Below are 24140 nucleotides of genomic sequence, written 5' to 3'. Positions count from 1 at the left end.
AACATATACGTTGCACATGCGATATATTGTGTCCGTGTCACGCGGATCATCTTTTGGTAAATATTCGAACATCGACGCGCGTCTTCACGTTATTATTACTGTGTTTATTATAATACAGACTACGAAGAGTCATAGACGTATATTATTGTATATGCACATAATACACGCGAGATGTACATATGAGATATTATGTGGTGCGTGTATGGTGTATATTGTGATGCGGAGGAAAGAGACGGTTGAGAAAACGATTTTAAAATATTTCGATCGATTTTAGACGCGGTGCAATAAACACCGTGTGTCCACTATAATATATTAATATAATGTAAATATGTACTTACAGATAATATGTTATTATGGTCGAATATACTTCATACGAGTATATAGCGCGTTTATCGTTCGAACAAAATTATAGCTTGTCACCGATTCACGTGAACCTACGTTATATTATTGTTGTTATTATTATTATTATCATCATTATTACCGTTATTATATACTGCGTTCAAGTATTTCACACGAAAATGTCAGTTTCTCGGTCTACGTATGTAGGCATGTATAACTGCAGAGATTGATCGATTGATTTTCATATCGCGTTTACAATAAAATAAACTTGTTGTTCTCGGGCGTCCTATCAACCTATAACAGGTCACCGTGTCAGTATAGAAATATCTTATATATTATAATATTGTATTATCGTCAGGAGGAAGAGGGGAGATTTTAAAATTTCTATTAGGTATTATTATAATACACCGCAACGTATATCGTATACGACTCGCGGTATCGCAACAATTTGCAGTGTGCAAAATATAATCGTTTTTGCGCACGTTTTAAGTATTTATAAATTATAATACCTATACACCACTCGTTTTGCAGTGAAATATATAAATATTATATTGGCATTGCAGCGCGGGTCCAAATGTCACGATGACTGTTATAATATTATGCCGCGAGGCGTTAATAACAATAATTATTCGCATTATAAAATGTACCTTTGTAAATGTATATAAAATAATAATAATAACAGACGTGTTTATCTAATAAGTACGCGGCCGTCAAGGTCGATATTGCAATCTATGTTCGATATTGAAAAATAAAAAATAAATTGTCAAATGGTCGACTGTTTTAGGTGTACTACAATAGGTACGTATCTTGTTTTATTACGGAAAGCGAATGTTTTCGGCAGCGTTGTGAGGCGGACTATTTAGAACACGTTATAATAATATTTCACATCCGTACCTGCCTCGTAAAATACATATATTATAGGTATATACATTTCATATATACATTACATGGGTAAATACTTAATATACGTATAATATGAACCTATATAATATGCTAAGCGTGTAAAGTACACTGTAGTGCAATGAAAATGGCGCATTTATTCTATATAATATTTAGTGCAGAGGTACAGAGAAATGACACTCGCGATTTTCGTCCTTCAAGAATGTTATGCGCTTCATACATTTGTTGTTTGTCTACTAATAGCATTATTTTAGTACTCATGTAATTGCCACGTTTTTTTTTTTTTGTATGTTTAACGAATCGTAGAGTTGGGTAAGCTTGAATTAATGTTTAATATACTTGCAGACGCGTATTATTATAATTTAATCTATTTATTATCGACGGATAATATGTGCTGCGTAAAAACGGTTAATATAATATTAAAAATATTGGATACTATAGAAAATGTATAAGTATATGGGTAATTAAATATTTGAAAACGGAGATTTCATATTACATGTAAAAAAACGGGTCGGAACGACGCCACCGATCAGCGCGAATCGCGTGTGTTCGCGCTTAGTATTTAATTTATTTAACTAAATACTCATACAAGTAACACACACACTCACACACACATATCTAATATTATACGGGATATGTATAATTATTATTATTTTTTGCCAAATAAACATAGTATATTAAAATATAACATACGCGTCACGCGTGTGTTGTTCTTGTTATAGATATTATAATTTATGCGATATTTTTGGCCACCATATTTTTTTCACCTTTTTCCCGTTCACTATCTGACTCACAGGTTCAGACGATGCCCTATATAAATGCACAAACATTATTTAGTTATATGATTCGAGTATAATGATTTATGCCTCACGTATGCGTTAAGAACACCGGCGCCATTGTAATGTGTAACGCGTTTCCCTTTGAAATGCGTTTGAATTGCACTCCACATTATAATTAAATATTATTATTGTTCATGTCGTTCATGTCCACGTTTGCGTATTTACACTTTCCATCACCGACAAACACAGAATTAAGCTATTTTCACTTAATAAAAAAAAAAAATCGAGATGAAAATTTAAAAACTGTCTGTACATTGTTTATTGAAACATACACAACTGAAAACAAAACGCAATTTATTTTATATACATGATCGATCGTGCTTATAAGATTACCACCACCTTTTTAATTCGCTGCTATCAGTCTTTCTACAGGTAATATCACATTGTCGTTTTTTTCAATTTTATTTATTATATAAAAGTATAGATTGTAGATATTGAATAAACGCTTTTATGAAAAATAAAGAAATTTTTTCACACCATTGGAATAAATGGAAAAAGTGACAATTCTATTTAAGAATTGGCTTGATTCCTCACGTCTGCGTGATAATATATTACGGCAGCGAACTTGTGACGCCGCCAATCGACTTTTCGTCTCGGGCGCTAGCACGCGTACGCGCCCGCCGGCGGCGTTCTTCCATCTGTTCCCGTATAGGTACTCGTAATTGACGTAACACAGTAAAATATCCATTGTGAATGTAGTAACTATATAATATATAGTGAACACCACAAACATACTCACACTAGCTCATATAAAATACAATAAATATAATATTATACATGCGTACTTACTATACTCATATAAGCATGTTTACTAGACGACGGATGATTATTGTGTTATGTGCACGGTAATGTCATATATATATATATATGTATGATATATACATAGAGGTGTACATGTCATGTATATTATTATTTTTTTAATCGGTACAAAACCCACCGCGCGATTTTTAAAATTATTTTTCTATTCAATCTCTTCGCAACGTATCATTAAATTAACGTTCTAGTGCGGGCTGGGAATACGTACGGGGGTATGGAAATAAAAGAAACATAGCGTGATGCACACTGCAGTACGACTACACATAATAATATGAAATAATAATAACAATAATAATATTATATTATTGTCCATGTACGTACATTATAATATTATACACTCGGCATACAGACCGTCGCAAATTATCGTTTGTATTCGTATAATATAATATAGCAGTTTCGTATCTTGTATTCTTAATTATTATAATCGTATAGGCAATATAATAGATAGCGTCCGCTGTGCCGACTCGTCGTGACCCGTTTCGCAAATAAATTTCTAGACTGTGCAGTCCCACTTGGAAAAAAAACGATCGTAAATTATATTATTTTTTGTAGTGTTCCGTTAAAACAATTTTAACAATATAACATTGTATCTTATAAAATAAAACCGAACGTAATTTATGTTGAGCACGCGCGCTAAACGCGTTCGTCGGTTGTCGTTCAGCGCTGCCGCCGCATCGACGAAAACGATTTCGTCACACCGATTCGTACGGCGGCTTTAATCGCGACGACGAGGACACGCAACAGACCATCTCGGCTACATCGCTTCGTCGGGGAGACAGAACAAGATTTTAACCGGTCCGGGGCTTTATCCATGTTGTTATTACAGCAGATAACTGCTCCCGCCACAGTGCGTTTTGTAAGATGTCTAGCTTACGAGATTTTGCCTGTATATACCTACCTACAACGATTACTCACGCGTGCAATACAACGATAGTATATTATTATCACGGTCACGAAGCACGTGGTTACCGCTTCGGAAACCATGGTACACATTGTAATTCATATTTAACGTCATACCTGATACCAAGTTAAAACCAGTTAATTTGCGAACGATTATCGAATGAAACATGCGTGTAACACTTAATAGTAGAGTTGAATTGGTTATATCTGTCTGAATTGTATTATATACAGGCTCCGTGTTGGCTACCATATTTTTGATCCAGATTATCCAATGTCACACACTATAATATATTATATCGATGACAACGAGATTCTGTATAGCTCTAGACGATCAAGGACGATATTCCAGTGTGTCCTGCAATGTTGCGATCCAAGAATTGTAACGTATATATATTATGTAAATATCGTGTCACACGATTAAGATCGTTCCACTAAGATCCTAAAAATCATCAAAACGGGTGTTTTGGCAATCAGGTCTGAATCGGCCGATTCGAGTTATATAGAGTACGCTCCCATTCTCCCTACTGTAAAACCACGTTGATCGGTTACAGTTATAAGGGAAGGTACTCTATTTTTTCGACGTCGATATTGGTTTTTCACGGGAGGCGTACTTAGGCGCGTACCTACATTATGCATTATAATAGTATAATAATATACATAATATCATGTAGCTGACAACCGTATATTATAATATATATTGCGGCGGCATCGATTTCCGATGAACAACAATCAAAACGTGTGGACACATCTGTAGTGCGTGTACCAGAGAGAAACATTTTTATTGTCTCTCACTCACTCTCACTCTCTCACTCTATTCACAAGCACCTGCTGTCATTGGTTTATATATTGCTTCACGTATTGGAAACGGCACAAATTCGTGGTACATGCGTATCGGACGTCGCTTTGTAAACAAACACACACACAATCAAAATGTATGTAATTCTATAGAGTCGGGGATAGTAAGTATAGATGTAGTTGTAGTAGAACCCAATCATATTATTGACTTTTTGTGTGACCAAGGACAAAAGAATCGGATTAACTCACAAAAAAAAAAAATAGTAATAATATAAAAAGAGTAAAATACAAATACCTAAATGTATACGGCCGCGTCGCCGCCGTACAATGGAAATCGGGAGCGCCCAGAATAATTTCTATTAAAATTCTTATAGATATATGTATTTTTCATGTGTACATGTATATATACCTATACCTACGAAAATTGTTATATTCTTGAAGAACGGTGTATCCATTGTCTAATGTTTGAAAAACAAACAATAGGTTCATATGAGTTTTTTTCTTAACCATCTCTCTTATTATTATTGTTATTATTAATATTACTATTATAAATATCTTATAGTCATGATTGGAGGCCACTGAGGTTGAATGCCTCGCGGCTTTGACGACCAAATCATTTGTCGTATGCACATGAGTATTATGTGTATAGTTTATTCGCTAGTTTAAAAACGACATTTTACCCGCAATAAATAATTGGACGTTTACGTCGTCGTCTCCTTTTCGAAAATGTAATAAACTCTGCAAAACCTTTGATACTCACATTTTAACAAATAACAATACGGTTATAATATAACAACTGCACAACAATACCCAACATTTGTTTACGATCAACCGTTCTTTCTATCTGTTCCGGAAATATTATTCAGGAATATACACAGGTATATGCAATATAATACCTGTATAATATGTCATGTGTGTATAAGGTATTATTGTATAGAATAGAAACACAATCGGAATGTTCATTAGCCGCAAGAGTAATCATAAATCATAACGTAATCAATTGTTCTACGAGCGTTATAATTGTTTCGAAGTTTGATTGATGGACTTGTGATATTGAACTCTTCGGAGCACACAGTGCGGCGGCGGTGGCGCGGATTGACATCCCCCGGCAAACGGCGCTGGCGCGTTACATACCTACCTTAGCACCGGCGACGAAGGTATAATATAATACACGAACCGGTGCAAAACAAATATACGTCGAGGACCGCCGCCGCCTTGTGTGGGACGGATGAATTTGGGAAAACATAAAGGCGCCAGTGCAATAATTAAACGTTAACGATGTATAGGCTATATGCTTGCGCGTGTGTTTATGTATTATACGCATACACACATCGACATATTATACACAGGTCGATGATTTGTTTCGCTTCAGGAGGCCTCAAAATGTCCTTTTCATCCAGACACCCAAATCATTAAACAAAAACAATATTAGTCTTGTACGATACGTGTATTATTATCTATATACACATTACATAATATAATATATATATACGTATGTTTTTACCAATAATACCTACGTATACACGTGCAGACGATATACCTTGAGAGCGCGGGGGATCCCGTCATCGCAGAGATATCTGAAACGGTTTTAATTATTATTAACCGCGACCAGGGCGACTCAGATTGATCACATAAATAGGTATACGAATCTATATTATACTTTTTAACGTTCTGGATACTTTATTATATGTCGGATAATATGTTTGTGTGGTATTATGTGGCATGACAGGGTGGGCTACAGTGTTTTCCCATTTTCCCATAACGTTAACGCAAGAAAACGGGTGCTACACGCGACAGAATAAAAGATCCATTGCTTCGTCGGTGGGTACAATATAATGTACGAACGATTCGAAAATATTTTAAGCAGATGATTCGTCCCGTCTCTTCGAAACAATACTCGTGAGTCGCGTGTCTCAGGGCGTACCTATTATTATATATGTAATGCGTTTACCGAAAAAATGCTTTTGTATAATAATATTTTACAATTATTGTCATATATTGCGCACACGTCGCCGGCCGGGCGTTTCCTTTTTTCAATATTATAATGACGCACGGCGGTCCGTACGGAAATACGAGTTTAGGTGTACGTTGTTATTGTGTTTGCGATCCGACGAAGGGGGCCGGAACTGAAGATTATTGATGTCATCCGACAACGGCAATAAGAACAAGCGATATCGTTATTTCCGCGTACGACTTGTTGCCGTTGCACACAAGGCGTGTGAGTCGTGTGATCGCCGACGACGTATGGTTGAGACCCACTGCAGGGGCCGTACCAGGCTGAGTGATGATAAATGATTACTGAGAGATAAATCGTACGTATAAGACCTGCTGCGGCGCCGCGTGGTTCGTGAAGAAGCGACCGTGGCGAACACAACAACAAATATTGTACTTTTCCATTTCGGGGCGGCGTCGGCGTCGGTCATTAACCACTCGGCCGAAATTAACTCGACCGCGATGACACATTGTAATTATCAAACGCACGGACATAATAATATTAATATGTGTGTGTATACGGAATGGGGAACGACTCGCTTGTATAATGCTGAACGGGTCGAAACGAAAACGACAGTCGGACAGGAGAAAAATCGGATTTTTAGTCGGACGCGCGGTGTCGTCCCGCGGGTGTATCGCCGTCGCTATAATACAGCCCACCACTGTTAGACTACGCTTATGCAACATATATGTAATACACGTTATGATGTATAAATGTTTATAGGTTTACGATATTGTTGTTATTACTATATAATCGATTTCCGTCAGTATACCAATATTGTCCGACCGACAAACGGTGATTGGATATTTCCGTCGCGTAAAACATACTGGTACACTGGCTCTGTCTATATACGTACCAACGGTAATTATTATTGCCTAATACATAATAATGTATAATGTAATATATGTTATATGTATAATATTAGTACCTATACAATCTGTCATCTGCAGTTAGCGTTAAATTGTTCACGTGTTTTGCGTAGGCCCTGGTTATTGAAAATATTACTTGTGACTGAACCGCGACTTTATTTCGATCTACAGGTCACAAGTATTCCACTTTATATACAGTATGGTTGCAGTATTCCTGGAGTTTATGTCTACGTCTTATTTATCATTTTTTGTCGGTGCTGGAGTGTAAGACGGGTCAACTTTTTAAAAAAAATGTTTGCGGTGTAGAATCGAACTACTTAGAAAGAAATAGAGCGACGCGCGGTGATTTTACTGCCACCTGTATAGTGTTTGGTTGTTATCAGTATGCGTATGTGTGAATTTAATGTACTCGAGACGTACGATGAACTTGTTTTTCCCAAAGAAAAACGGAATGGCTGTTTGATTATTAAAAAATGAAATTTAAAAAAAAAACACGTTATTAAAAACGTTCACCGTGGAAAATGCGATACGTGCGGCGCGCATATCCGACACATTATAATGAGATGTACATTATAGTATTATTGTATACTGATACAAATAATACGAAACACACAATACACATGCTTGTTGTATCTATATGTGCGCGTGTGTATATACAGTAGTCGCGGTATCCATACGAAATTATGATATTATATTTAACGGTTGTAAGAATATATTATATTATATTATTATAGTCGAATGTACATGTGCGGTTGGACCGTACCATATATAAAATATAAAATATGTAAATATTATTACTGTTTTTATTGACGCGGGCGGGAGTTTTGGTTAAAATAAGAAACATTTTTTTTTCGTATATATATTTACGATGTAGATTGACGTTTCGGTCCGGAAAATCGACATCGGGTCGGGCGCAAAAAAAACACACGTAGATCCGTTCATTCGTTTGCATGTGTACACCGAAAACGATATTAAAAATATATATGCATAAAATAATATAATATACTTACGATATACACACGGCTAAATACCTATACGCGTAATGCATGTAAACGAGATATCCGAGCCATACATAACTCGGTCTGACAGGTGTAACGATACGTTTTAATAATATACAGTTTAATATATTATATTATCACGTGATATAATGTTATAGTCGCAAACATACAGCGATGAGTATATGCGTATGAGTATAGGTATATTTATGGGTTTTTATTGCGTCGATTCCGCTCATAACCGGCAGTTGTACATAACACGCAACATATACTTGTGCATATATTTCGTTGTACATGCGCTTAAGGTTTGATTTTTTTCGAATACTCATTACGGCCGGAACGAAATGACATTATCACGTCTCGTCGACTGATCGGACTATGCAGTGATGTACAAATTTCAAATATTATCGTGTTCAATATGAATCGCAAGATCATCATTATTGAGCCGAACGATTTAACTCGAGCCAGTGTGTTATACAAATTATATTAATCATTGAGAATATAAATTTATATGATTTTTATAGTTTTCGTCATCGTCGCTTATTCTCTCGCACAAACAGTTTTTTTTCCGAAACGGCCCGAAAAACTGTCAAATAATAATCATTTGTACACATGCTCACAACTATTGATTTCATTGGCAATCATATTGTTGTTATTAAAAAAAAAGTATATATATCATATTATATTATATTAGTTATAGATTGCGCGTAAAACGACAATTGTTATAGGACAAAACGTCATCAATCGATCACGCGTCGATCGATCTCGATAAATCTGAAAATGCAAAAAAATTGTATACACATTTAAAAAAATCTTTTTTTTTTATTTTGGTTTGGTTTTTTTTTTACCCGTTTGTTTCATTGTCGCCGGCACTACTATATGCACACATCTGCCACTGACCTTTGAGACCAATATTCACTCTCCCCTATACATAATATCATTCCGTTTTAATAGGCGTTCGACGCCCATGACCTTTGCCACTCCACAATGATATACCTTGACAGTATTCGGTAAACCGTGACTTTTTATTTTTTACGTTTTTATTTTTACCCACCATTGAATATTATATGATATTATTGTTCATACTACTTTTTTCCTTCCTTTTCTGCCTGCCTATTTTTTTTTAAACAGAATAATGGTGTTTATTGCGTTTTATTGACGTCCCGATGTCGCACGATCTAAATCCGCCTAGTCATTTCGGGGACTTGATTAACGACCCGCGGTGACTTCGAACAGGGACCGTTATAATATGCGTGATATATAATAATATTATTATATGTGTGTATATGTATTATGTGCAAACGTCGTCGATACTTCCAAATTCGCTTGTATCATATATCCCTTGCCTCATATATACACACTTGGTATCGTCGTCATCGCCACTAGTAAAATAATATTAACAATACACGTGCACGCAAGAAATTCAATATAGTTTAACTAAGTGTGTCGGAAGAAAAACTGAACGTAAATAGAGAACCAATTTTTTTACCAATACAATATTTTAAACAACCTGCAACACTGTTAAACTATATCGAATTTCGGGTTTGCCTGTACTTTGTTTTTTTTATCTATTTTTTTTTAACCAATTATTTATGCACTTTAGTTAAACTATATGTTTGGTTTCTTGTTTGCAGGTGCATGATGTCGCACAAGCCGACTGACAGGTAGGCAACGAATTGGATCATATTATTATAATATTATTTGCATACACATACACATATATACATACAACACGAATCGGGTAAGAAGTTTTCACGTGCTATATATACAGAGTATGAGTATATATAATGGGCGCCGTCGACAGAGTGGAGAAGGCTTCCGGTTATGGGCGATACAACGTCTGGAGGAGAAAAATCGTTATTGGGGCTTATAATTAAAAAAAAAGAAAAATAATAAAATAAAATATATCCTATCCCGCGGGGGTGGAAAGAGCAGCAAAATCTGAATCCGAACAAGAGATGGAAACATTTACACATTTTTTCGTTATTAAACGTCCGCATTTGTTTCTCGTGTCGGGTTTAAATTAACTCTTCTCCTTCCCATTCCCCTAACAGATGAAGCCCCTTCATTATTTAATAAGGTTATAAACGCAAAGAAAAATATCCTTCTTTTATTCCCGCTCCCTTGTTTAATTAATTACGCGTCCGTTCTTCCGGCATTTACTTTTTTTTATCTGAAGAATTTGATTTTTTTTTTGCCTGTCAGATCAAATCTGTAATTTATTTTTGTCAGGTCGATTTCGATTTTTTTTGCCAGTAAGATTTATTCAAAACGCTTTAATCGGATTTATCATTCAAAAGACGTTTTGACAAGCCGCGTTCTTTTTTTCTTTTGGCAATTTCAATAAGTACATATACCGGATGTGGCAGTCGAATTTTCATGTAGTTTGTTTTTATTACGTTATCCATAAAGTGTAATAATGTGAAATAAATAACGAAACCGGTCATTTTTATATATAAGCGTTTCTCTAAAATATAATACTGTGACAATTTGACCGGAACTATAGAAGTTTTTTGTGTCGTTTAAAAAAAAATCATATATAAACATAATATAATAACAGTGCCTAATATCTAAGTATAGATAGACTTTATATATATACATACAAACGCGAAATGACCATCGGCCGTTTCGTGCATGCGGATGGAAAAATGTGAATTTTTTTCCCCACATAATTTCGCACCTTATAACTCTGACCCCTGCGGTGGCTATCGGAGTGTTATTGTGACAAAAAAAAAAAGGGACCGGTCGAAAGTTCAACAGACAGTAAACGATTGGAAATGAAAAAAAAATAACAATAATAATAACGGGGAAAAACATGTAATGACAACGAGAACGACAGACGATGACGGCGGACGGCGGCAACAACAACAGCGAGACACAAACGCGAGTTCTGGTCACCGCGCGTGTGTGATCCTCTTACGTTTCACGGTCCGAATGGCGCAGACCATCGGCGATTTTGTGTTCACACATTAGGCGCGAATCCCCCACACTCGCACACAGCCGGCTGTCGTTACCGTTGTCGCCGCCGTCGCGTGAGTGTGCAGTATCGGTGTCAACGTGAAAAAAATAAAAATAAAAGAGAAAAAAAGGCGAACCCGAAACGACACTTAAACACCGCCGTCGCAATGGGTTCGGGACACCATGAAATTCGGAATGTGTATAACACGCACTCGTACACCCGCACACGGCTAGAACACGGGGAATGAAATTTGTGTAATAATATATATAACACAAATGCAGACAAAAAGAAAAACCAGATGTCTTCTCGTAAACCGAAAATAATGTATAATAATAATAATATGTCCTCTTACGCCTTTTCGAGCACATACACACGCCAGGAACACCATTTACCGCACTATACTCCATCATACACTTTTTACTACCTACCTAATACTATACGCCGTACTAATGGCTTAGGTGTGAGTGTTATTCCATTTCGTCGGCGAACCCTGCTCGGCATAATGCAAAGCGGCAGACCCGTATTTTCTGCAGTAAACGACCAGAATCATAATAATATGTGCTCTTGACAATCGTACTCGACAATCCGCGAGTGACACGATATATAATATTATAACGACGGTAATAATAATAGGCGTATAATGGACGCGCGTACACACACGAACGCCTAGTGACTGACGGTCCGAGGGGGTGAGGGGTAACATATATATATTATTATATAATCCGTGGGTGCAAGGGAAAAAGCGTTTCGTCGTCGTCGTCGTTCGACCTGCAGACATACGAATGCAATATAACGACCGTAATCCTCCGCAGTGCCTCGTCCGAGATGAAAACGATATCGCCGCGACGGATCGAGAAAAAACAAATCTCTCTAGATGGTGCGCTCGTTTTCGGGGCGCGAGGACAGATGGCCTGCGGGTGCTCACATATAGGTACACCGATGCACAATATGCACACGCACGCATCACGGACGAGTTGATATTATAATGTGTATCCACGAGAGAATTCTTTAGACGTTAGTGAGTGTTGGTATTCTTTTCGTTTTTCACGCTTGGCAAATTGGTGTAGATTTCGGTGTGACACGCATACCGCCGGCCGTTTGAAATAAGAAAAAAACACGAGCATTGCCATATTACTGGATTCAAAAGTGTTTACGATATGATCAATATGGTGACGATGATGTTGTAGTAGTAATATATTATATTATAAGGTGGTCAGATTTAAATATTCAAAACACGCGACTTTATAGTTATAACTTATAAGTATTGTGTTTTATATCCATATATATGTGTGTGTGTATACTCATCTCAGCGTAGACCGACACATCTCTGAACGAATTTTTTCTACTAAAGCCCCTTGAATTTTGGCTATATATTTCTTTTTGAAAATGTAAAGATATTTTACTGTATAGTTTTATTTTTATACGCCTTATATAATATGAGGTCTCTAGATAATAATTCAGGAATCGAAAAGCGAATAGCCACCACAATGTTTTGATCTGCTGAGTTTAGTTGTGGAGTCCCACGAATCATTGACGCATAGTTGCTCACCCCGTACTCCCCACACTGAGGTCTATGATGTATATCGTTTAACAATAATTATAAAATAATAATATATCAGACAAGCGATTTTAAACGCCTCACGAATTATTATATAATATTATCTTATCGACACCGGACACAGAACCAGATTGGCGTAGGTCGCCGCCACCTTTAATACATAATAACCCACAATGAATCGGATTACGACTGAGAGGAAATTGTTATCGACAGGGTTTTAATTGTGTGCTGTAGTAGTAATTGTAGTTGTTGTTGTATGGTATAGGTACCACTGACATTTACTTGTTGTCTGGAATTTTAATTAGTCAAGGCCGCCGTCATTCATCGCTTTTTCTCACCGTATTTTTTATTTATTAAATATTCTAATCGTTCTGTAAAAGGCAGCTGTAGTATGATTATTATCCACATCGTTATGCAAAGCTTACGTACACCATTTCACTAGGTCGTATAATATGTTTAATAATGTAGACATGTAACACTTCCATGCTGTAGGGCGATACAAAAATCATGTTTAAGAAAACTGTGAATATAATATTATCATTGTACGATTATTGTGAAATCTATATAATATTGTTACACACTTACACGTGACAATCTGTAGTGTACACGCTTTTTTATTTTTAATCAAAACAATGTGTAATAATAATTTGTACAAACGGGCGCCGAGTATAGGGAAAAAATTAACATCACGAAATCACGTCGTCGATCTCTCCGCCATATCATAATATTATATATATGTTTTGGTCTCGTCTTCGGCATCGCGTCATTTCACGGTGTGGCCCATTGTATTTAACCTTTACCGTTCAATACCTATACATAATCGATTATTCTTCTAGTCGTCACCCCGCAGTCACCCGGTGCATGTTTGATATATTATTGTTGTTGTTATATATTTATGTATCATTTTTTCTCCTATCCATTACATTGGGTAAAAAAAAAAAATAAAAATACAAAATAAATAGTGTCGCCGTCGTCGTCGCTTGAATAGACCCAAGCCGAAAACCAATTGTCCGGCGGCGAATTTTCTCGTTGGTCCAATCATTATTGGGTTCAATTGTGCGTGTGTGTGTGTAACCACAAACGATTCGATCTCCTTTATCACCTCTGCTATGCGTTGTCTTTTTTTGTCTATTTTTTTTATCATTATTATTATTCTCGTTGTATCACCTTTTCCGTTTGATTCGCTCTTTTTCGAATATTTTTATTAATAGGTAGTAATAATAATAATAATGCCAAAAAAATCACCTAGACAATAATAATATGTATTATAATGGCCGGCGAAACGATCACGTACCCGAATACGTGTCGCGCATTGTCTTCTCGTCGTCGAATACACGCACACTAAACACATAGATGGCCTCGTTCGCGCGACTCCATACCTTATTTATAATCATTATTTATATATATATTATACTTTTTTCTCTCAATTTGTTCTGTCGTCGTAGTCGCTGCCTATTATTGTTCGCTGACCAATTGTTTAACGAAATTGATGCGCTCATTTGTTATGTCGTTTGTCAATACGTTTTTTTACCCTCCGAACCTTCTTTCTCACTAAACCGCGGTTTCCTTACCACTGACCCCATATTGCGGTCATATCATATACTCATAAACACATAAAGGTACACACCCAGGACTGTATATATATAGTACATTTCGTCGGGCAGACGAGAGTATATTAAAAAGTTATTAGCACGATATAATATATTCATATAGTATACTTAATATAGTAATATTACACATTACAAACATCCATAGGAGTATCATAATTATATATAGTTACATTCAACACGTTATTTCAATATTTATTTCTTGCTGATGCCGCAGTGGTTTTGTACTTTTTTCTTGCCTCGTCGAGCCCCCTTTGCACTAAAAGCCGGCGAAACCGAAATTTCATTAACGTCATTTTAAGGTGAATTTATGTCGTAATTTCCGATGGCATATACACTCTCCTCTCTGGTTTTACACTCGCACCCATCACCTCCAGTCTCCGCCGCCGAAGCCACGGGACAATGGATGTGCGCTGTTGCTAATTCTTTGCAACACCCTCCGCCGACGGCAAAAGAGAGTTTTTCCGGACGGCAAAAGACGAGAACGAACGCGGGCAATGATTTACACGCACATCGCCCAGAGAATAATATTACACGGTGCAATAATTATTGTTTTCGTTAGCATAAAGGCTTTACAACGAAAACGATTCGAAGGATTAAGTTTTAATTAAAACACAACCGTTTTATACTACCACCACCACCACCTCCGCGGCCGCCGACAAACTTTTCGCTCTTTTCTATTGTTGTTATGACATAATATGTTTTTAAGTTATGTGTACACGCTGCCGCAAAGCAGTCGGAATCGAATGGGCGCATCTTTAAGAGGGGCCACTGCGACCGCCACGAATTCCTTTTAGCAGCATATACACATGTAAACGCATATTATAATATATGTATTATATTATTATTATATACGTCGATTCAATAATAATATACATGATAATACAATACATACTTTGTATTTTTTTTTGGACGCGGTACGGGAAGAGATGTGTATAATAAAAATAAAAAGTAAGGTAATAAAAAAATGCAATAAGAAGGATTAGCTCTATAAACAGCCCGCTTTCGCATAAAAAGTAATGAAAAAACATGACGTCGTTATAAACAATTTAGTTTGAACAAATAAGGGAGGTCCGCCGTAACTGCATCGTGGATTTAAATATTACGAAATAGTTTGATTACGATTCATTGGAAACGAAATTTTCTCTACACACCCCCCTCTACGCCATATTCGTAAAATATAATTTTGTATCCAATACCATTATATACCATTGAACACACAATACACGTTTGTGACAAATTATACCGTTTAGAGTAAATTTTAGGGTCCATGGACAGGCACCTTACATAATATTGTAATACTTTTATAGGTGTTTATTGTAACAAGATAGGTGGGATACATTAAACTTTTTGTATCGTGTAATATATAAAATTACCTATTTATTATTGGCAAAAATTGTATATTATTATAAAAAAAAATAATTTACAATATTATTTATATATTATTATACATATTGTAACATATTAACATAAAAATAATATTAATATATAAATATTATTTTGTTTATAATTTTTGTTTTGGCTGAAAGGGGAAGTCGGTCTTTTTTAAATTTAGTCAAAAAGTGAATCAGCCGAAAATGGAAATGTACATTTTTGGTCGAAAACGGCCATGCTCTGTCATTTTAATAATAAATAAAATTTGGACGGAGCCATAAAGTGTCTAGTCTGTTTGTTTTTTACTGGTTATTTCTATATTGTGTAATTTTTATGGGTATTGGATGTATGTATAACGATACTGTTACACTATCGTAGTATGTGTGTAATAATTTAATTTGCGCGCAGTTAATGTTTCGAAATGCAGAGCAATTTAATTAATTTTTTTTTACATACGGTCAAAACGGAAATGTAGTTATGTATGATATGATCACGATGCATATATAGTAAATCTACGTAGATGATACTTGTATATTCGTATAGAATAAATCGCTATGCGCACATAGATATATACACAATACGTTATAGTCAAATATAATATATTTGCTGTGTGTGGTATAAATAGTAATTATATTTTAACGATTCGACGCATCATTATTATAATATTATATTATGTACCTTATTGTATAGCTATACATATTTTATACACACATTTATGGTTATTAACGCCATGCGATTTATCTCATTTGAAGGCGGTGCAACTACAGGCCGTCTAGCGATTTCTTTCGATCTGTCCGTACATACCTATTATATAATTATTATCCTATCACCGGAAAATACATATTATTATTATACGTATGATTTTTATGCGCAATTTAATTTTACTCGTTGACATTTCACTTTATATGAATGCAATCGTAAACGTTTATCGCATAAAAATGTATAGAGTAGACGCACTGCAGCATTGATTAATGAATGGTTTCGTGTTACCTATAAGTGCCAATGGATTTTATTAAAGCCGTCAACGATGAATATTATTATCAGAAGCGCACACAGTCGCAATAAAACCACTAATAAACGTCGAATCGTCGACGTTTTGTATCTGAATATAAATAATATGTTATAAAGTAAACCCTCCTCGGCCGTCTATAAAGTATTAAATAAACCATTGCCATTCGAGCGTAAAATCGTTGCATAAAATATTATTACACACGCGTATTATGTATACGTGTGTATGCAGTGGAAGTTGTTTGAGTCACGATTTAAATGTCAAAACATATTATTGGACAAAACGTTATACGTCACTCTTGCGTTTGTACACGGCTATGTATTTATAAATATATAAAATGGAATAATTTAAATAGGGTCGGTATATAAGGTGATTAAGTCCGTGTACAGGCGGCGGCGGTATATTGGTTTTGGACCTTCAATTATTTCTTCCACCTCCACCCCGTCCGACGGTCAGCTAAACAATTTGGCCTCCACCCCGCTCGCTCTACACCCTCTGCCAACGGTTTGTGCGCAACAGAACTCTGTAGGCTATACGAACGTACACACACACACACACACACACAAACTTACAAGAACAACGTTAACCGAAGATGACAGATATATGATTATGAAAGGATGCGAATCGGAAGCAAATACGGAATGAAATTACATATGCGTTTTACGACTAATGGAACACAACAAAGGCTCTCCCCATACAACAGTGGATATATACTCTTTCCGCCGCCACTGCGGGACCCTTTTGTACGTGTGTTCATATATACATATATGTGTGTGTGTGTGTATGTGTACGAATTAATTGCTAGAGCTTTTAGCGATTCTAAATGTGACGGCCGCGAGAGGGTTCGACGATATCGGGTTTTGTATTATCAATTATTATTATATGTGTAGCGTATTACGACCGTCGTACCATCCATATTTTGTGCGTATATCTATACATACATAACCTGTACGCATATTCGCACGTGTTATACACACACACACAGGTATAATATTATAATAAAACATACATAATATGTGACGTGCCGCGATCCAAGCGAGTTCCGGTTATTATATCGCTATACTGTTGTGAAAAAAATTTCAATATAAAAAAAATGCTCACCAAACAGGCTACTTATAAATAGCATATAACATACGTTTACCATCCAAACATATATAAAGTACAGTACATATATATAAGTAGGTAATAAAATACTGATAATCGCAGGTGTGTACGTCCGTGAAATTGTTTTTGGTTTTTTCGTATATTGTATCTAGTGTATTCGCTCTCATCCTTGTTTGTACCTTGTACACCTATGTACAATATTTTATACTATTATAATATTTTACATGCGCATCATTCGTGTTTTCACGCATATAGAGCCGGATAACTCCGCACCGTAATTGTAATTAACAACGGTGTGTTGACCGGACGGAAGCAACAGAAACAATAAATAGTAAATAACCGTAAACAACACTCTTGAGGACACGAGGGACCAATTTTTTTTTTTTTAATTAATTATTAAAAATCGTTAACTTTTTCACACCCGCACCAGTAGCGTTCGCTTTTGTTTCACTGTAGTTTTATAGGAAGTAGGTTTTTTTTTCTTTTCGTCATACACATGTACTCAATGGCCACCAGTGTCTCGATGACCGATCAAAAACTGAACGGCGTATCAATTATTACCAACGTTTTCATCCATGTAACTAACCCTCACCGGCAGTTAAAAAAAAAAAATAAAAAACAAATCAACCGTCGTCCAATATGCTACACCTTTAACAGACATTTTCGTTGGCTTATACGTATATGTTAATATGATAGTATTTTGTCGAGCGTGTGATGTACGGTTTTCAATCAGAAAGTATTATTCACGGTCAAAATCCCGATGGGGCTCGTGATGTAGTTATATTACATAGCGGAGAGTTGTTGCTCACAGATAACTTCCTCTCAAAAATAAATATATTTTAAATCCGGTATTTAATCATTTTTAAACATTTTTTCAAAGAAAATAAACGTAGTAATAGCTCGGTTTTCTTAAAAAATCTAATCGTAAAGTTATTAATTTCCATGAAGCATCTACGAGGACGATTATTATTGAATAACTTACAGTGCACGGAAGTGTTTACTCACTATCTTAGTAAAATCGCCGCAGTACATTATGCATCATTCGCAACAGTCGTGGCCAAGAACTGGCTGTACTTAGAGAAATGTGCGAATTCATTGGGGAAATGAATTATCGCCGTGACAAATGCGGCTTTTGTTACTTTCCCAGTACAATATATATACGTAATAATATATCATTTAATAGCGTTTGCACATGTATATATTTAGCCGTCGATCCGGATCCGTCGGTTTCTACGGGATTACAAGGATTAATGTGTTTCGAACACGGGGGTGGGGGTTGGGTGACTGAATTAAAAGTCGGTCGATTAGCCGCTAATATCGGGCCCGTCCGGACGATTATCTGAAAAATCGGTTCCGTTCTCGCGCCGGTGAATCGGAAAAACCCGGTTGCCGCGTGCTCTTCGCATTTATATATTATACACAGCAGACACACACATATATATATAATTTACATATATATGCGCTCGATGCGGCGTCTATCTCCGTCACTGTCATTCTCCGCGTGTATCCGGTATATACCGTGGCGGTTTTTAACAAAGTGGTTTTAATTTGCAAAACAATGCACCGCTCTGCGTAGATCCGCACAAGTGTCGCGTACTCGTCTGTTTCTCGACCCCCGCTGCCGAAATAATCAGAAATAAACGCGTTCGAATTTTCCGGATTCTTCCGTCCGCGTGTATACACTCGTATAATATATTAAATGCGTATTTATTATGTACAGGATGAATCACCACCAATCACGCTATCCCCTTATTTTTATTCAATAAAGCAATTATTCAAAATTTATTTAAACATGTCAAAATCGATATTCCAACTACTGTTCTACAACAGTTTACAAACGCTTGAGTTTTTATACTGGTTTTTATGGTATGATTTGAACATTGGAATAATTAGTATCGTATAAATTCATCGCTAAAGAAAAAAAAATAGGGATGAGTATGGTCGATGAACCACCCTGTATTATAGTACATAGATACCGTATTATTATAAATAGTCTCCCACGCATTTTATTCATTCTCCTTCTCGCTCTTTTTGTTTCTAACGTTTTATCAACCACCGCGCGTTTCACAACAATTATTGTTTTCCGTTCCGTCAATTGCACGTAATTATTCAAAAACACGACGGAAGAGGAGCGAAATGGTTTTTGAAAAAAAATTTTCCGCATACTACGTCTGTATAGTTATAATATGCAGTGTGTTTCTCGGGTCACCGTGGTGTATCATAATACTGTAGTGTACCTATATGATTACGAGAGCCGCCGAACAAGAAATTCGTTTCATATATAATATTATATATAATTACAATTTTAATTAACCTGATGTATTTAACCATCGCCGTCGCCGTTAAGGCTTCGTGAAACAAATTCACTGTGAAAACGACCATATTATTATAATATTATTACAGTACACATATACGCACGTGTATTATATTTATATGAATAGGGGCGGTAGCGTTCGAGTTTCAGTGTAGTTTTATTATTGTAATTAAAATCTTATCGAAACAGTCGAATCTTCGGCAGACTGATGGCTCGATCGAACGTTTCAAACTCATGGGAAATGAGACGTACATAATAGTATTAGTGGTGAATAATTAACGTGTGCTTATGTTTTGAATGCGCTCGTGAAACGATTTTCTGTGCATATACACTCACAGATACAATATTAGACTATATATATATATATACATACGTGTATACTAAACACAACGCAGATTGACTGACAATAAATGATATACGGTCGGTGGCGTAATACACGAATCGACAACGTCAAAACAATTACTATTTAGTAGACGGTCGTAATCTCTGTAGATCCGCAATGATAAATATTATATAAGCGCTTACATATTTTTCAAAAAATAGTCGTCGTCACTGAACCGATGGTGTGGTTCTCACACGATCGACAGATCGACATTTCTGGTTTTTTTTTCTTTTTGTTCCTCAACACTAATGTATACATGTATATATAGACCCGTAAAATATAATATGTAGTAGAAGAAACGCCGTCAAATTATTGTTTGGCGCCGTCGTCGGTATTATATATATATATATATATATATTAAATGTATAATCGATCGCGCGGCGCGAGAGGACCTTTCAGAAATTGCAAAACACACACGGTTTACCCGTCTGTCACAAAAAACCATTTCTCTTCCGAATGTGCCTTCTCGTTTCATTATTTTATTTTTTTATTTTTCCAATTTTATTTATTTAATACTCTTTTCGCCGCTCAACGGTGTTTCTTTTTTAACGGCCACCCGATGACTCTGCGGTTTTCGCTATTTATTCCCTCGTCGATATCGTATAGTTGTATATATACGGTGCACTGCATCTCTTTCCGCCGCTGTACCTATATAGGTTTACACTCGTGCGTCTCGTGTCTTATATATAAATATACGTACGCAACATGTTCGCTTGTCTATTAATTCGATCGCCGCCGCCGTCACCGCGAAAGTGACGAAAATAAATGAAAAAGCCGTGGCGCTATACCTCGCCAACGGCCTAAAGGGTGGCAGTCGTGCGGTGCGTTCGCGAAAATCTCGCGCTCGAATACCAATGAACGCTCTGAAACTCAATTTGATAGAGTATAATAATATATAAACACGCTGCGAGGCGAGGGCGCCGTCGAAATAGAAGCAATTTCCTGCAATACACACGCGCTTCGTAGACGAATACACGAAAACTACCAATATATATTATATATACAGTATACACACATTATACGTATATTTATTATTGACCTGACCAGTAATTTGATACGATTTTTATTACGGCCGTTTATCAATCCACTGACATATCGCGTGACGATTGGCCGCCCGGAAAAATGGTTTATGATTGCCGCCGGCGGTTGAGCAGCGTATATTATATTAATATATATATATTTACCGCTAATATAATATTTTTCCGCTGCTGTCTTCCAAAGTTCAAATAAAATTACGACGGAGCTCGCATGTAAACTGTTCCCGAGGGTCCGCTGATATGCCAAACTTTTCATATACACGTGTACGTATTGGGTTTAATCAACGGTAATGGTCGTGTGTGCGCGAAGGATATACCTAGCTATAGGTATAATATATTATTATTATTGTGTACGCGTGTATGTTGTTGTGCGTCTTACGTAAGATGCTCATAAAGTCCGCAAGTTTTATAATCCAAATCGAGTTTTATTATAATAGTAATAGTACCGTTGTTTGAAACGGTGATATTATTATTATATTACACGCGTGTATAATAATATTATATATAGTATATACGTATGTATTGTTATTATTTTTTTAATATCTCCTTCGGTGACTCGTATTTCATTTAGGGCATTTACTGTACGGCGATGGCAGAGGGCAAAAATAATATAAATTATATCTTTTTTTTCTCCCCGCGCCCCTGATCTACCACCACCGTCGTCGTCACAAACAATATGTAAAAACGAAAAGTTATTAAAAACAACAACCGTTACTGGAAAAAACTTATCCATCTGCCGGAAAGAGGCTCCGGTGTGTTTAATTCTATATACATTTTGTACACAACTTTTAATACTCAAATGGCTTTTCGGATGGAAAAAAGGTGTATTAGTTTTTTTCCGTAAACGCATTTGCATGCGCCCACCGAGAGGAAATAAAGGCAACAAGACGGTCGAGAGTAATTTGAAAACACCATTAGATGGCAAATAAGCCGCGAGGAAAGGTCGTTTCTATTATGTAGCGGTAAAAAAAAGGAAGAAAAATCCTATGGCGGCCGCAAGGGGTGTTAAAAATTTATTGTTTTTAATTTTTTCCCATATTTTTTTAATTCTGGAAAATATTTTGTTTCTGTAATTATCTCTTTAATTTTTATCGATACTGTTATTACAAGTATTTTAGACGTTTTCCATAAAATTATACATAGAAATGGCTATAATAATAATACTAATTATAATAACACTAATATAATATATTATATTCGTTTTTTAAAACATGTAATGGAAAATACAAAGAAATTACATTTTTAATTATCACAAAATGTTCAAATTATATATATATATATTATAGTAAATTTTTCAAGAAACAGTTTAACGGGTAAACATTTTGTTTTTACGAATTTCTTTTTGTCCCAAAGCAAACGCATTTGCCACAAAATTCAAATGTACTTATAAATACTATTTGCTGCAACACGAGTCGTTAAGGAACAAAATAATATTTCGATAAATGTTTTCTTAAGGTTACATTGTTTTGGCGCACAATGAGATGCACGAAGGTTCAGCGTAGAATTTAAAATTTTACCTTTATTTATTACTATGATAAAAATATAAAATGTCTTATTCGGGCGAGAAAAAATTTAGAAAAACTGAAAACAATGTCTCCTCGGCGATTAACAGAAATGGAAAGTAAAATTTTTGAACCGAGTACAAATGAATGGGGTAGAGTGCAGGGGTTGGGGAGTCGACGCGCAAATTGCAAAACTTCTGTTAGTCCGCCGCCGGGGTCCGCGCGGCGATTTAATTACGGTATTAAGTTTCGGGGGGACTCGATTAATTATTCAGTGGCGTCAAAAATGGCGAAACACCAGTAGTGTATATTGTACACGGTATATAATATTTATTTACTGCAGTGTTTTGTATATACACATTAAACACAGTAAGTTCGAACTTTGTGTGGCGTGAGAATACGCGGTGCCTATACGATATTATTTTTTTCCCCGTCCGCCGGCCTCACCGGAAAATACGAATTTAATACACTGCAGTTGCGCAATCACCCGCCCGCCCATCAACCAGATCTCTGGCGCTAATTAAAACGCCATGAATAAAACACAGGTATTACTTTGGATGTAATAACACGCGCGGCGGCGTGTCGCTCAAAACGCTGTGGAATCGTATTTATGTACAACGTGTATATTATTATATATATGTTGTGATAATAATTCATCGTGCGGACGGGAGAGGCGCCCAAAGCCCCCGAGGAGGAAATATTACGACCGAAACCGAAAAGGGCTTTGCATTTCCGCCATTAATTAGAGACAATATTACTTGTGTATTTCTTATTAATATGCGCGCGGGTCGGCCGCGGTTAAATATTATACTATATTATTATTATACTCTCACACAGCCACTCGCCCT

The 24140-nt window shown here is 36.1% G+C and overlaps 1 protein-coding gene across 2 annotated transcripts in view; it reads left to right on the top strand.

The window, feature by feature from the left end:
* LOC113556491 (dachshund homolog 2) overlaps positions 1-24140 on the top strand; it is a 120375-nt gene that overhangs the window by 23260 nt on the left and 72975 nt on the right. The window contains exon 2 of one of the 2 annotated variants that reach the window (XM_026961461.1): positions 10081-10110. The exons of the other annotated variant lie outside the window; for it this stretch is intronic. Coding sequence (XP_026817262.1) covers positions 10081-10110 — 30 coding nt within the window. The remainder of the gene's footprint in view (positions 1-10080; positions 10111-24140) is intronic. 2 annotated transcript variants of the gene reach the window in all.

This window comes from Rhopalosiphum maidis, chromosome 1, assembly GCF_003676215.2.
Source record: "Rhopalosiphum maidis isolate BTI-1 chromosome 1, ASM367621v3, whole genome shotgun sequence".
Taxonomy (NCBI): domain Eukaryota; kingdom Metazoa; phylum Arthropoda; class Insecta; order Hemiptera; family Aphididae; genus Rhopalosiphum; species Rhopalosiphum maidis.
The sequence above is the reverse complement of the archived record's forward strand: the minus strand, read 5'-3'. Positions and strand labels throughout refer to the sequence as shown.